Below are 13,864 nucleotides of genomic sequence, written 5' to 3' on the forward strand. Positions count from 1 at the left end.
CACAAGAAAAATGATACCCACTCTCAAATTAATTCACCCACCGAAGCTCAATTAGCGATCAAACTTTCTTGACGAAGATACTGGGAGAAGTCAAGCTTTGGAACAGCTGGGAAGAAATTGAGGCACTTTCCATTGTGATTAGATGGCGTGTATTGCATATATAGCACAGTGTGTTTTGTAGAGATCAAGAGCACTAGAGCAACTAAACGCGATCAAGGTACATTTCCATTATCATTGACCCATAATACAAATCAAGCAATCATGTTGGAGTGTTATGCCACAATATCCGCACATTTATTTTAAACACCGTCTCAGCGCCAATCGTAACAGAATCAAGCAAATGGGTATATGCGTAGAGAGCATCCGTTCATCTCAAGCCAAACGCCCACCAATGCCAGCCACGCAACACCGTTAATGAAACCTTCCATCTTCCTCTTTATGGCATGCACCTATACCTTTCCCATAACACCGTATCCACCCAAAATAACGCAAGATTCGAAGCGTTTAATGTCCTGGTAAAGCTTCGTGTGCTACAGCACAAGCTTCTTCGAAGGTCGCCTGAGCCTCATGTCTCTTTCCCGAGATGTCATAGAATTGGGCTAACAACCCCTCGGCAACAGAAACCCACAGCTTATTCTTGCTATGGTTAGCTTGCTTTAGTGCAGCCAAGGCACTCTTTTCTGCTTGGTCCCCTAGGCAGTTGTTAAAGAATTTACTGCACATGATGTTAAGGACAAAGCATAAGAATTGCGTGTTGTGCGAAGCCTTTGCCTTAGCTAAAGCTGCAGACAGGTGATTTTTAGTCTCGTGAATCATGGCGGAATTTCCGGTCTTGACAGTCGCCCTGAGTATTGAAAATGCTGTCTGGATATCTTTGGTAGGATGATTGACGCAGTATGGCTCAAGTTTCGAAATGAGCGTAACATTCTCGATTGGATCTTGCCAAATTTCATCTTGAAGAATCAAGAGGACATTGAGAGCGGCAAGAATCGCAATATCACGCTCAACCTGATCTTCGGAAGACAAATCGTATAGTTGAAATATCTCATGCTGAAAGACTTTCAAAGCAGCCTTCAAATCCCCAGTTCCCTGAAAATAGACCCCCTCGAGATAAAAAGTAAGAGTTCCCAGTCGCCCTGACAACGGAATTTCAAACTTTTCCGCAGCAGCTGTTATACAGGTCATAGAATGTTTTACTTGTGACCAATTACCTACAGCAGCGCAACAGAATGCCATGTATATGTGCAAATAACATAGAATGTGTCCACGCCATTGCTGTTTGGCGACAATCTCAGACAACAGACCAGGGGAATTTCTGGATGCTCGAGATTCATCTCCTGCAAGAAATGTTAGTATTAATGTTTAGAAGAGAAAAATGCCGATTACCTATAATTCTGCCTAGACCTTCTTTGAGAAATCTTACGGCTTTTTGATCGAGGGGATTTTTGTGCATTAACACTATTCCTGATAGTAGATAACTGTAATCATGTTAGAAATTCTCAGAGCGACTCTAAAGCGTGTGATACGAACGTCAAGGCATATGCATCTCTCTTATTCAAAAATGACATGACTATCTGGCCTCGTCCATCTTCCCTTGTACTCAAAACATTTCGGGTATCTTGATTGATGAGATTTTTGACTTTGTGAACGCCATCTATGGGTATGGTAAGGGTATCGTTTTCAATGCTCCATGCTGTGTTTTTTAATAAATCATCCATAACCATCTGCATTGCCCTCAAAGTACTCAGCATCTGAGCTGGATCTCCACGAAGTATACTACAAATAACATCAAGAATATGAGTAAGACCAATGAGCTGAGGTATGCTGCTTTTATTGTCAAGTTGATAGGTGCGTGCCGCAGCAATAGCTCTTTGAACATGCTCAATTCCATCGACTCCGGCGGACTTTAAGTGGGCAATAGCTTCCATAAGAGATGCAACAATGTAAACAGAACGATCTCCCTGTTGGTTCGCAAGGGTTGAAATGCCTCGGATGTTTTGTATGGCCGCATGGTTATCCGTTGGAGTCCTTAATTGTAAAGCATGCGATGCTCTAAGAAATCGGAATACATAGACCCAGGAATTGTGTTGATAGCTAATAACCGTCAGCGATTATAGAAAATATACTTGAAGCCATTTACATACGCTTGCGCATCAGAGATATGGCTGTCAAGTGTCTTCATGGCTGCTTTTGGATTTTTCTCGAACATCAATCGAGCGAATAAGAATTGCATTACATATTTGAGGTCGTAGTAGTGATTCTGATCTCACATTAGAAACTTTAAGCCATAAAAGAAAAGTGTGTCATACTCTTTCGCAAAGTATTATGCCTTGACTAAGCATGGTCTCTGCCTCTGCATAGTTGTTTGTCTCTTCGTATATAATGCCGGCAATCCGCAGTCGAACTTTAGCCTCCAATCTTGCAGGAAGCTTTAATTGCTTCAAAGCTATAGTCAAACATTCCAACCCCATGGTAATCAGTTTGTGATATGCGCGAACACTTTCTTCCGTCATGGCGATCGCAACAGCTGGTGCAAGTTCATGCGCTGCACCGAAATACTCCTCTGCCAGGGAAATCAAAAGAAGAGGATAATCAAGTTGCATCGGGAGTTTCGCATGGGCTATTTGAGGATTTATTTGCTCCATTGGCATGTTGGAAGGAGGTTGTATGCGATGCTGTGGGGCGCGTTGATTGATAGGATACTGTTGCTGAATGGGTTGTGGGATTTGAACCTGAACCTGAACTTGCGGTTGCGGTTGAGGTTGAGGTTGAGGTTGAGGTTGAGGTTGAGGTTGAGGTTGAGGTTGAGGTTGATAATACTGCGACGCGGGGGTTGGAGCCGTATGAAAATTGTCGGGCGCATATCCAGTCGCAGGCATATTGTATGGAAGTTGCACATGTGGATTCCAATATGATCTTTGATCCTGCTGTATAGCTCCTCCCATCTGATACTGTTGCACGCTTGCACCGTTCTGCATCATCATACCGTTCCTATCATATTGAGGCGAACTGTCCTGCGGCGGATATGCGTTTGGATCATACCCGGGCCAAATATTGGGTATGCCATGATTTCGAGACATAACTCGCCCCTCTTTAGAATAACCCTCAGTCACAATATATCGGCGCGGCGGTGAAATATAAGAGATAAAATAAATATAAATGAATGTTCACGAGCATTTCCAGAACATTGAACGGATGAATGACATAAGAATACTCTGCAAGGATGCTAACTAGGTGATGAGAGTCCGCCAATGAGAATCGAAAGGTTTCACCTCGGTCCTTCCCCGATAATCTCCATGAGTTTTCAGCACAATTTTGTAAGTGGGTGTTGTGGGTGTTAAGCAAAAGGAGGTCTGTACATCTGCTGGCGTGTGTACTTCACTACTTTTATAATCTGTTCAATCTCCCTTCCTTTTTTTCTTGTACTAATTTCAATTCGTTTCCTTCTCTCAATAGATGTATGTATATCTAGTACAATCTATCACTCTGTCTTTCGTTATCACAAAAAGCGACCATTTCACGCCCCGTTCCACCAAAACAGTTCTAGAAGCTTTTGAATAAAAGTTATTCATAAACCAATTAGGATGGAGTGGCTTGGACATGCAAAGATTGGATTTACCCATCCTCCAAATCCCATAAACTTCAAAAGTAAAGATGGTTCGACAACAGATCTTCTCAAGATATGTGAAGAGTCAACTCCGCCATGCCGTCTCAACCCCCTTTTATTCAATGGTAATGGAATTCCTTTTTGCAATAGCTGGTCTGGACGTAAAGTGACTAACTCCATTAGGTCACATGCAAACGTTCTGGACCGTTGTAAAGAACGATGGACCTCCCATTTACTACAAACGAAAGTTATTTGAGAATGAGGATCCAGCTTTTGAAGGCTCTTTTGCTGTCGATTTCGTAGTCCATGAGCCATATAGCGAGGTTGATGATACTTTGCCTATTCGTACCACATACTACACGGACGTAGAGTTCTCAGGAATTGCATCTTTAGATAGCCGACCTATGCTCGTGACCTTACATGGACTTTCCGGTGGTTCTTATGAGATCTATCTTAAGCATGTGTTGGAGCCTCTGGTTGGAGCTGATCATGCTTCAAAATGGGAGGCCTGCGTTATCAATAGTCGTGGATGTGCCAAACATAAAATCACGAGCAGTGTACTTTACAATGCAAGAGCTACATGGGATACTCGACAGACGATTGCTTGGCTCAGAAAGACGTTTCCAAACAGACCTTTGTTTGGTATCGGTTTCTCTCTAGGAGCTAACATTCTTACCAATGTACGTTTCTCAATTATTTCGGTTCTACTTATTCCTAATTGTACACATCTTCGTTCCCCTGCCGTCTGCCTCTTAAACTTTGCCCTGACTCCTACATATCCTCCTATCTATCTTCTAAATATCACCTCAACTTTATTAACCCATCCTAGTATATCGCCGAAGAAGGAGATGCATGCGTCCTCAAAGCAGCCGTCGTCTGTTCCAACCCTTGGAACTTAGATGCTGGATCACTCGCTCTCCAAAGAACCTGGCTTGGAAGAGAAGTTTATTCTAAGACCATGGGTAGCAATATGAAAAGACTCGTTGAACTTCATCATGACCAGATCATCAAGAACCCCAAGATTGATTTCGACAAGATCAGGAACATTACCTACCTACACGAATTCGATCGTCAAATTCAGGGCCCTGCTTGGGGCTATCCTACGGAGGGTGCATACTATAGAGATGCTTCATCAACAGATTCACTGCTGGCTGTGAAAATTCCTCTTTTTGCTATAAATGCTGAGGATGACCCTGTAAGTATCACTCACTTCTCTTGGTCCTCAATACCTGCTAACATATCTACAGATCGCTACTGGTGAATGCTTACCACGTGAAGAAATCAAGAAGAATCCATACACAGTTCTATGTACCACATCTCTAGGTGGCCACTTATCATGGTTCGAAATCGGGGGTCACAGGTGGCATGCTCGTCCAGTAAGTTGAAGCGTTTTGGATTTGTACAATTGCCACTAATCAAATGCAGTGTGTCAACTTCTTAAACAAAATGGCTTTTGAGGTACAACTTGACACCATTGTCCCCCCCGACGCACACGATTCCGCTGATCTGAGTCCCCCTCGCCCTAAATTCCAACCGATGGTTCGAAAATGGACTTGAGATTCCGCTATTATAAGCAACATGAACTAAAGATGTTGAAATAGAGTGAGGCAGGTTTTATAGACTTCATTTAGATATCGTAGCAATTCTCAAACACAGTAATAATCTAATGTCAATACACCGCTGGTATACCTCAAATGCCATTTTTAGTCCTCGTCCCACCCAAGTTGCATTCGCCATAACGCCCGAATATAATTATGCCTGCCTGCCTGTCTTTCCCACAGTGATAATATTCAATTGGAAATCCGTAATTCGACCCTTCAAGCAAACGAAACGGTCTTCTTTTTAGGCTTCAAAGGTTTCGTTCCAGCCAATGCCTCTCCCCTCACGTTATCACCCTCATCGTCTCCACCTCTATTTCTCTTTTTCCTCAAACCCTGCTTCATTTCACTTAATTTTTCCTTTTGTAATTGCTGCTTTCTCTCATGCTCTGCTTTTCTCGCCTCTCGAATCTCTTCCATCTGTCGGGCTCTCATCATCTTACTCTCGATCTGACCATCTTTGTCTGCGTTTACCATTGCGAGAATCGTCATCATGGATTCCTATTTGCGCAAGTGATTAGTCTAAGTTCCTCATGTATACAAATGATCAACCCAATCTCTCAACCCCAATCTCTTAACTACAATATCAATCTTCCCTCTCATCCCACACGCTCCAAGACAAAAAAAAACAAAGAGAGAAAACCCACCCTATCATCCACAAAAACCTTCCCCTTCTTCTTTCCTTTTGGCTTCTCTACTCCCACCGGTGTAATCATATTCAGTGCCGGAATACCCAATTCCTTCTCCGAATAAACTCTCCTCTTCTTCTTCAAAGTCGCCAATTTACTTCCTTGCTTCTGTGGTTTTGGCGGGGCTCCCTTGGACTGTGTAGCTTTTTTGCCTTTCGATTTCGAGACTCCATCGCTTTGAGCTCGAGAAACGGTTTTGCTGTTGCGGATTCCAGAGCCGTTTGCAGCATGCTTGGATGCATTCTTATTTTTTACGGTACTAGTGCGGGAAGGCGCCATTGTGATGGTAGTTGGATTGATCGGTGTTGTGAAGAGGAATGTTTGGTGATGGGATTTAGTATGCGATAAAAGATTTGTAGCTGATATGCGATGGCTTGATGGAAATTTACATTTTTTTGCCAAGAGAAGCGGCGAGCTAGCGGACGGGTGGAGCAATGAATGTCCCCCGCGAAACTTCAGAGACACCCTTCAAGCCTACTAGACAATTACCTCGATGAATTAATATTCAAAAGCCGTTTACTTTGTGGAGTAGGAGTGTGGAGGTGAATCAGAAATACAGGTGCTGAGTATACGAAACAGAAGTATATATATTTGACTTTTCTTCTAATGCTAGATTCTGATTTCTATAAATGGCATGGTATATCTTTTTGTCCTCCTAGCTGACTTGAATTCTTTTGGCCATTCTTGCAGCCATTCAATATCTCAGTCCAAAATGCCCATTTTGAACAAGCCAAAATCCCACACTAATAAACGTTTCTTCTGATATCATTACATTCTCCCCTCAAGTGCTCAAAGTGCCCTTGGTACTTGGTACCTCGCCCTCTCTACCAGCTACTATCGAAGTTGCCTGTCTGACTGCCACAGCCAATGCCTTGAACGCACTCTCCGCTCTGTGGTGATCGTTATCGCCCCTTAAACAATCCACATGTAATGTGATTCTTGCGCCCTGTGCAAAACTCTGCAGACAATGTGGGATCATTTCACAACTCAAATCTCCAATCTTCTCTCTCTTGAGTCCCAAATCTATTACACTAAATGGACGGTTCGAAATATCGACAACGGCTCGCGAAAGTGCTTCGTCGAGGGGACAGTATGCGGATCCAAAACGTGCAATGCCTACAGGGGTACCAAGAGCTTTTGCAAACGATGTGCCGAGTGCAATACATACATCTTCAGCAGTATGGTGGTCATCGACTAAAATTGGAATTAGCATTTGCATAGCCAAAGACACATCTCGCAGTAGAATCAATGAAAAGACTGAAAAACATACTGTGCAAATCTCCTTTGCAATTGATCGCTAAACTCCAACCAGCATGCTTTGCCAAAGCATGCAACATATGATCCAAAAATCCAATTCCAGTATGAATAGCAATGTGTTGTGATTTTGATACCTGGGAAGCATGTCCCTCTTCACCACTCAGCAATTGCTTATCGGTATCCGCTGGGAACTCTCCTCCATCGAGGTTGATTGCCAGTTGAATGCTGGTCTCATTTGTATCGCGCGCAAGCGCTGTTGATCTAACTGGAGCCATTGTTATGATTGTTATGATTGTTATGATTGGTATGTTGAGTAAATTTTGTGATGAAGGGGTTATATATTATATTGCACTTCACTACAAACAGATACAGATACTGATTCCAAAAAATTATATCGGTCGGACTAATGATCGGAATGAGCCGAGGCGGGACCAAAGAATAATGACGTTCCAATCAAAGCCCACGGGATTTAAAATCCTACGATCCCTCTGATTCAACCTCATTTTGCAGGAAGATAAATGCAAACAAAGGCTTCAAAATGCACCAAACTGGTGGATTAAGAAACGAAGAAGCGAATGCAGCAGCTTGGGAAGCTGGAAAGGGTGCTGCAGTTGGTGGTGCAAAGGTAATTGACTCTTCATGCGTTTTGGTAACCAGCTTTTCAGGATGTTTGTTGATTGTGATGCTGTAGTGGGGCTTGTTTGCAGCTGCATTAGGTGGTGCTGGATATGCTCTTTCTCCGATATATAAAGGATTGACGATTCAATTCAAAGTGTGAGTCAAAATGCAGTATATTGGGAGGAAAATCAACTAATAATCATGTTGATAGATTCATCCAGATGGGCTTTATGGTTATGGGAGGTTCTCTTGAAGCAGATCGACGTATCAGAGAATATGAAGCCAAAGTACGGATGGAGAGACGTATGATCAGAGATCGAGCAGTGTGGAATCAATTTGAAGAAGAATATGAGCAATCCGCTTCAAAGCAAGATAAATCAAGGTAAAATTGTACTCATAAGGAGTCTCAGGGTTCTTGTACATAACCAATATCACATACGCCAGCTGTATCATAAAGCTCCAAACTCCCCAGTAATGCTTTTTCTCATATTTCCCATTATTTAGCAACGAATTGTCTTGAATCCATGTTCAACTTGCAAAGCCTTGCGATACAACCACTCAATTGAAGTAGCGTCTGAACTCCTTCCAGAATCTTCATATGCGTGAATCCAATTTCCTTGATGAACTCTAATTTCGAATGCTCACTCAAGGTATTGACCGTCTTCGTAACTCTGAACATAGTGCTGATGATATCGTGGCTCGAATATCCCAACCCCCATAACTCATTTAATGTCTCTAATGCAGAGTCGATTTTGCCCTCGTAACATGCCTTTATCATAGCTTGTACCTTGATAGGGTGAGGTGAATCCACAACCTTGAAGACATTATCTCCGTTGACGAGTCCAAAACCAGCAAAAGTGGACTGCAAATTATTGATAGCCTGGCGCATGTCTCCCTCTGCGCTGAAAACCAATGCAGCCAATCCATCATCACTATATTCCACCTTCTCTGTCTCAATAATTTGTAATAATCGTTTGACCACTTGCTGATCCGTCAATCTCGCATATCGCAAAATTGCACATCTGGATTGTAAGGGCTCGATAATCTTATTCGATTGATTACATGCAAAAGCAAATCGTGTAGTCGAACTGTATATCTCCATTGTACGACGCAAGGCTTGTTGAGCTCCAGATGTCATACTATCCGCTTCATCGAGAATAACGAGTTTATGGCGACCGGCTGGGAGTGTGACTTTCTTCTGTGCAAATCCCTTGATACGGTTGCGCACAACGTCGATACCTATTTGTCTATGTATTAGCATAATTGACCTGTGAATTTGATAAAAGTTACATACCTCTTTCGTCACTAGCATTCAATTCCAATACAGCCTCCTTGTATGAATCTCCCAACAGTTGCCTAGCCAGACACAGCACACTCGTCGTCTTTCCAATACCTGGCATACCAGAAATAATAACGTGCGGCATATTTCCATCTTTTGCTATAATCTTTAGTCGTTCTATTGTCTCCGTATTTCCTACCACATCATCGAGGAACACCGGTCGATATTTCTCAACCCTAGTTACTTCTAATGAGCCTACTATTCTTGCAGGAGAATCTAGAGAACATACCAGGGCAATTCATAATTTGTAACTCCATTAGTGTTAGCTTTCAGTGCTTTCTTTGCAGCACTGGTCGAGGACTCTCCAACTTCTGGGGCTTTGCTGGTCGTCATGTTGAAATTTTTGCTAAATGTTGAGTGAGGTTGACGCGTCGGAACTGGAGAGACGCGATTTTCAATTTACACGACCGTGAATATTTAAGCCACGTGATTGATTCATATCCACAACCACGAGTCCACAACCACAACTTTTGAAGGAATGCAATTCTTCGTATTATTTTTAGACAATCCCGTCACGAGCTTGACTACATGAGACTATACAACAGAAATGTTGAGATCATTGACTAAAATTATGCCTAATCTGTTAAGCAGCAATAGCCTATCCTCATCCTTCAGATGAACCACTCCTTTTCACGTCCATGCTGTTATCTTTTTTCTTCCCGCTGTCTTTCACAATGATATTTGCGCCATGTTCTTGATTCAAATTCGAAAGCTCGAGTTTGTAGAAACATGCAATGTCCATAGTTGGAAGGCCATGCTGACTAAATACGAGTACATCCATCCATCACACTCACAGGGTGACTCACTTGAAATTTTAAGTCAAACTAAGTAGTGTTGCTATGGATATTTAATAGTGACTTATCACTGAATTCACTGGACGACCTTTATGATCGGAGGACATTTGATCTTACACTTCTGGAGAAGACTCTTCGCGATGTGAAATTCATTTGTTACATATACCATACTCTCAAGGTCTTTTTAGATGAGTATCTAGACTTTACTTGATGGCAATCCAATCATACAAGAATTTTCCTTTCCCAAAAGGTCTTGTCGCACATCTGGAGGACATTCTGACCTTCGCACCCCCGATGTGTTTGGGAATTTGAAGACGGAGTTGTAATCAAGGTGCCCCTCTCGTAACGAATTCAAAGTTTCGGGGAACTTGAAAGGAAAAAGGGGCAGCTGCAAGCTTCGATTTCTGTTTACCTTTATGTTTTTTCGTTTACGTGCGGCTCGTTTGATCTTGCGACTCGACTTCAAGGAGCGAGGTGGAAGAATGAATTGGTTAAAGTGAAAGCGAAGTGTTGTCCAATGGTGTTACGTCGGGCGGGCACTTAGATAGCAGATTGATGCAGACACCATATCAGAAAATAGCCCCTCTGTGGTTACAGAAAGTTCAAAAACGAATAGCTCGAAAGGAACAATAGTTTGTGTTGTTCTTACCCACCACCTTCTTTGCTCATAGTAGCCATTGTAGCGAAACGCCATTTCAACAGTATCCTGACGGCCTCTAGAGTCTTCACAATCTTCTAATAGAAGTCTTTTTCAACGCCCACTTCACTAAAGTCTCGATTAGGATACTTCTTTTCACCATCTCACAAAATTTCCTGCCTTTCGCTTCCGCACCTGTTCGAAGATATCTCTTTATATCATTCCCTTGCAAGCAAAAAAACAACACATCTCTATATGCCACATGTTTTTCGAGAGAAGCCTCAGCACTACATACAAGATTTTGAACACAGTAAACTGCCGCCTATCCAATGTACAGCTTCAACTTTCTACGCGAAATGAAACCATCTCTTCCATTTCCACACCAACCCCCAACCCCCAAACACAGACGACAACCCGGTAAAAATGATCAACGGTCCATAACTCGTCCCATACCCAAAATGACTCAAACCCGTCCCTCCACTCCCCGCTTTCAACAAAGGCACGCCCGCTAACCCACCACTCACATACCCAATTCCCCTCGCTCCATTCAAAAGCCCATAAAGCACACCCATATCAATCGGTTCATTTCTCTCCGCGGCTTCGCGCTCCATCTCCTTAAGAATCCCGCCCCATGTCGCGCTATATCCACCGGCGAAAAACCCGAATGTTAGAGAGAAGAGAATTAGTAGTTTCATGCTTCCCTGAGATGTCAACCCCCAGAATAGGAATGCGGATAGCGCGGATGCGAGCGCGGAAATGGATGTTACGGCTGTGGCGGAGAGGGGGAAATGTTTATTATCACTTAGGTAACCGAAGAAGAAGGAGGAGAGCACACCGGGGATATTGAAGAGGGTGAGTAGGAGAGTCGCGGTGGTTTGCGAAAGAAGTGTGACGTCGTGAGCGTAGGTGTTGAGATATGTTTGCGGGATTCCGTAGCCGCTGCTTTGGAGGATGATGGCGATGGTGTAGACCCAGAAAGTCCGATGATGGAGGAACTCCCAGGGGATTTTCCGGGTTCGTTGATGTGGTGTGGACATGTTGGAGGGGTGGCTGGGAATGAGATAGATGGCGGGGATACTGGTTCCGATGAGGAGAGCTGCCCAGATGCGGAGAGTAGTGCGGAATCCATAGGTGTCGAGTAATACGCGCAGCAGAAAGGGACATGCGGAACCGACGATGTTTTTGCAGGATAGCACGATGCCGTATGCGATAGCGCGGTTGTGGGTAGAATACCATTCTCCGAGGGTGAGGGTGGTGGGACTGTAGATCAGGGCGCAGCCGAAGGAGGAGAGGATGCCTTGGGTCACCACTAGATGCCAGACGTGTGTACTCCATGCTGAGAGCACGAAGCTGAGACAGGCGAGCAGGGTGCCGGCGAGAGCAGCGGTTTGTCGATAGCGGGCCCAGCGATTGGTGAAGAGGAGGAAAAGCAAGGGCATGGAGAGATACATGACGCCGTTGGAGGTGGTACCGATGATACCAGTTATGGCGAGGTTTCCTTGGAGCGTCCAGTTTGTAGAGTAGTATTCTTGGAGGACTCCGTAGTTCATGGCGAAACCTGGGGGCTGTTAAAAAATGGAGTTGAGGGATGAGGGGGACGGAGATGGAGATGGAGATGGAGATGAAGACTTGCCCCATATGGGTAATTGTAAAATTGCGGATCCGATGAGGACGGATGCCCGTTTGTGCTTTGATTCTATCTGTCTGGTATCGATATCGGAGTGAGTGGTTTCGAGAGTAAATGATTCTCGATCATGCGTCATGTCTCCTTGTGAGGTAGCTATACCTCGAGATGCAATTGCACCCAGAGAATCATTATCACGTTCCATCGTTTATAGAAGCGATGTCTATTGAGTTATTGGTATAGATCGTTCATCTGATGATGATATCTCTACTTCATGTTTGAATAGTGCTACCGTCTGATAAGCGGGGTACATGATGTGCATGTCACGGGACTTCTGTTGAGATCCTTGACTTCCAACGCTCATCGAGCATCTCGATAAATCTACAGCAGAATTGGTATTACTTTTTTGCCCATCAATTCAAATACCAGTCTTGAAGCCAGAAGATCCATTTCATATCTAAAGGATCCATAATTTACGGTCACTATAAGCGCCGATTCGCTAACTAAAGAATCGTTTTAACAAATGTGTTACTCATTTTGAGTCTTGACTGTTCAGAAATCTCATATACTTCAATAACCAAGAGTATTAAAAGTTTTACTGCATATCTTATAGCCGACTTGAATCTGCGACTTGAATTCGCTTGAAAAAATTCGAGTAATTGCATTGATTGAAGAAGAAATAGTCCAATAGCTACTCATACATTTAAATTTGAAGTCCGCTTCTAGTTCTTTGAGTGAGAATCTTACAATGGCTCAAGAAACAAGCTATGATGGAGATGAATCAAAGAATATCTTACATCGAGTTTTTCGACGTCTTCTTCCCCCGTCAAAATTGACATTCTTGCTGTGCTCTCCATCTTCTCCGACCCCATTTCATCCTTCAAATCATTTATACTTTCCACCCCCAGCCCTCACTCCTCCCACGCATGTCCCCCTTTGAGAACTCCCCACGATAGAGGTCGCCTCTCCAGCCTCGCATCTACAACACATCCCCTATTTCAAAACACTTCAAACGCGCTCCCCATTCCTAATATCTATCCCTCATGAACAACCCCTTCTTTGATCTCATTTGATTTTTTTCTCATTTTCCTCTATCCAGATATTGGATACTGTGACCATGATATAGTGCACAAAGTAAAGGTGTAGCGATACTTGTTTCATAACTCATGGCATCTTCGTCAGAGCCATAGCTGAGAAGTACAACAACAGCAGGTTGGAAACTAAATAGAGCGGCAATATAGAGGAGGGAGGCAAGAAGCGGTGGCCGAGGTTGTAGTCCGAATATACACACGAACATTCTTGAAGAAATATATAGAATCTCGAAATCCTTCTTCATTGTGGCTATCTCTTCCATCTCCTCCCTCGTATTCAGCGCCGTCCGAGTTGTGCCTTCCACGAGTCTCACCAAGTTTCCGAAGCAAGAGCCGTATACCTCCATACTACGATACAGTGCCAAATCTTCATTGTTGCTTAAAGTCCACCTTCCTTTTGGAAAATACGTAAGTCCTCTCTGCTCCCGAATCGCTTTGAAGATACTTCGATCTTTAGACCCGAAGTCGAGAAAGCATGGATCCACCTGCTTCTGCGATTCGTCAGTGTGCCATTCCACTGCAAGTTCGTCCTGGTTAACTTTCTACAAGTTATACAGTTCGAGTAAACATGCATAAATATTCCTCGCTTGTGAAGATCATAATCCAGCAG

The 13,864-nt window shown here is 43.4% G+C and overlaps 8 protein-coding genes across 8 annotated transcripts; 2 read left to right on the forward strand and 6 right to left on the reverse strand.

Moving 5' to 3' along the window:
• Positions 1–504: 504 nt before the first annotated feature.
• EAF01_004988 (uncharacterized protein) lies at positions 505–3,080 on the reverse strand (the record flags this gene model as incomplete). Its single annotated transcript, XM_038913243.1, has 5 exons — positions 505–1,337; positions 1,387–1,478; positions 1,531–2,094; positions 2,145–2,260; positions 2,310–3,080. 5 exons carry the CDS (start codon positions 3,078–3,080, stop codon positions 505–507), a joined length of 2,376 nt encoding a protein of 791 aa, XP_038771329.1.
• A 272-nt stretch (positions 3,081–3,352) lies between these two features.
• On the forward strand, positions 3,353–5,285 carry EAF01_004989 (uncharacterized protein). The gene is made up of 5 exons (XM_038913244.1): positions 3,353–3,732; positions 3,791–4,287; positions 4,437–4,802; positions 4,855–4,983; positions 5,033–5,285. Exons 1-5 carry the CDS (start codon positions 3,585–3,587, stop codon positions 5,162–5,164), a joined length of 1,272 nt encoding a protein of 423 aa, XP_038771330.1. The 5' UTR covers positions 3,353–3,584; the 3' UTR covers positions 5,165–5,285.
• A 139-nt stretch (positions 5,286–5,424) lies between these two features.
• EAF01_004990 (uncharacterized protein) lies at positions 5,425–6,173 on the reverse strand (the record flags this gene model as incomplete). Its single annotated transcript, XM_038913245.1, has 2 exons — positions 5,425–5,706; positions 5,853–6,173. 2 exons carry the CDS (start codon positions 6,171–6,173, stop codon positions 5,425–5,427), a joined length of 603 nt encoding a protein of 200 aa, XP_038771331.1.
• A 284-nt stretch (positions 6,174–6,457) lies between these two features.
• On the reverse strand, positions 6,458–7,538 carry EAF01_004991 (uncharacterized protein). The gene is made up of 2 exons (XM_038913246.1): positions 7,165–7,538; positions 6,458–7,088 (listed from the first exon to the last, which is right to left on the reverse strand). The coding sequence occupies exons 1-2, from the start codon at positions 7,424–7,426 to the stop codon at positions 6,676–6,678; spliced, it is 675 nt and encodes a 224-aa protein (XP_038771332.1). The 5' UTR covers positions 7,427–7,538; the 3' UTR covers positions 6,458–6,675.
• Positions 7,539–7,689: 151 nt separating this feature from the next.
• On the forward strand, positions 7,690–8,310 carry EAF01_004992 (uncharacterized protein; the record flags this gene model as incomplete). The annotated part of the gene is made up of 3 exons (XM_038913247.1): positions 7,690–7,776; positions 7,843–7,925; positions 7,981–8,310. The coding sequence occupies 3 exons, from the start codon at positions 7,690–7,692 to the stop codon at positions 8,153–8,155; spliced, it is 345 nt and encodes a 114-aa protein (XP_038771333.1). The 3' UTR covers positions 8,156–8,310.
• On the reverse strand, positions 8,266–9,441 carry EAF01_004993 (uncharacterized protein; the record flags this gene model as incomplete). Its single annotated transcript, XM_038913248.1, has 3 exons — positions 8,266–9,008; positions 9,064–9,284; positions 9,338–9,441. The coding sequence occupies 3 exons, from the start codon at positions 9,439–9,441 to the stop codon at positions 8,266–8,268; spliced, it is 1,068 nt and encodes a 355-aa protein (XP_038771334.1).
• Positions 9,442–10,886: 1,445 nt separating this feature from the next.
• On the reverse strand, positions 10,887–12,368 carry EAF01_004994 (uncharacterized protein; the record flags this gene model as incomplete). The annotated part of the gene is made up of 2 exons (XM_038913249.1): positions 10,887–12,097; positions 12,173–12,368. The coding sequence occupies 2 exons, from the start codon at positions 12,366–12,368 to the stop codon at positions 10,887–10,889; spliced, it is 1,407 nt and encodes a 468-aa protein (XP_038771335.1).
• An 876-nt stretch (positions 12,369–13,244) lies between these two features.
• Positions 13,245–13,824, reverse strand: EAF01_004995 (uncharacterized protein; the record flags this gene model as incomplete). Its single annotated transcript, XM_038913250.1, has 2 exons — positions 13,245–13,784; positions 13,810–13,824. 2 exons carry the CDS (start codon positions 13,822–13,824, stop codon positions 13,245–13,247), a joined length of 555 nt encoding a protein of 184 aa, XP_038771336.1.
• Positions 13,825–13,864: the final 40 nt, after the last annotated feature.

Source organism: Botrytis porri, assembly GCF_014898465.1.
Source record: "Botrytis porri strain MUCL 3234 chromosome Unknown BPOR_006, whole genome shotgun sequence".
Classification (NCBI taxonomy): domain Eukaryota; kingdom Fungi; phylum Ascomycota; class Leotiomycetes; order Helotiales; family Sclerotiniaceae; genus Botrytis; species Botrytis porri.

Excerpts from the sequence above, each read along its gene's own strand:
- EAF01_004989 (XM_038913244.1), top strand. The coding sequence starts at position 3,585 with ATGGAGTGGCTTGGACATGCAAAGATTGGATTTACCCATCCTCCAAAT. Across the intron at positions 3,733-3,790 it reads CAACCCCCTTTTATTCAATG|GTCACATGCAAACGTTCTGG; the intron begins GTAATGGAATTC and ends TAACTCCATTAG. Across the intron at positions 4,288-4,436 it reads GAGCTAACATTCTTACCAAT|TATATCGCCGAAGAAGGAGA; the intron begins GTACGTTTCTCA and ends AACCCATCCTAG.
- EAF01_004991 (XM_038913246.1), bottom strand. The coding sequence starts at position 7,426 with ATGGCTCCAGTTAGATCAACAGCGCTTGCGCGCGATACAAATGAGACC. Across the intron at positions 7,089-7,164 it reads TTGCAAAGGAGATTTGCACA|TCGATGACCACCATACTGCT; the intron begins GTATGTTTTTCA and ends TTCCAATTTTAG.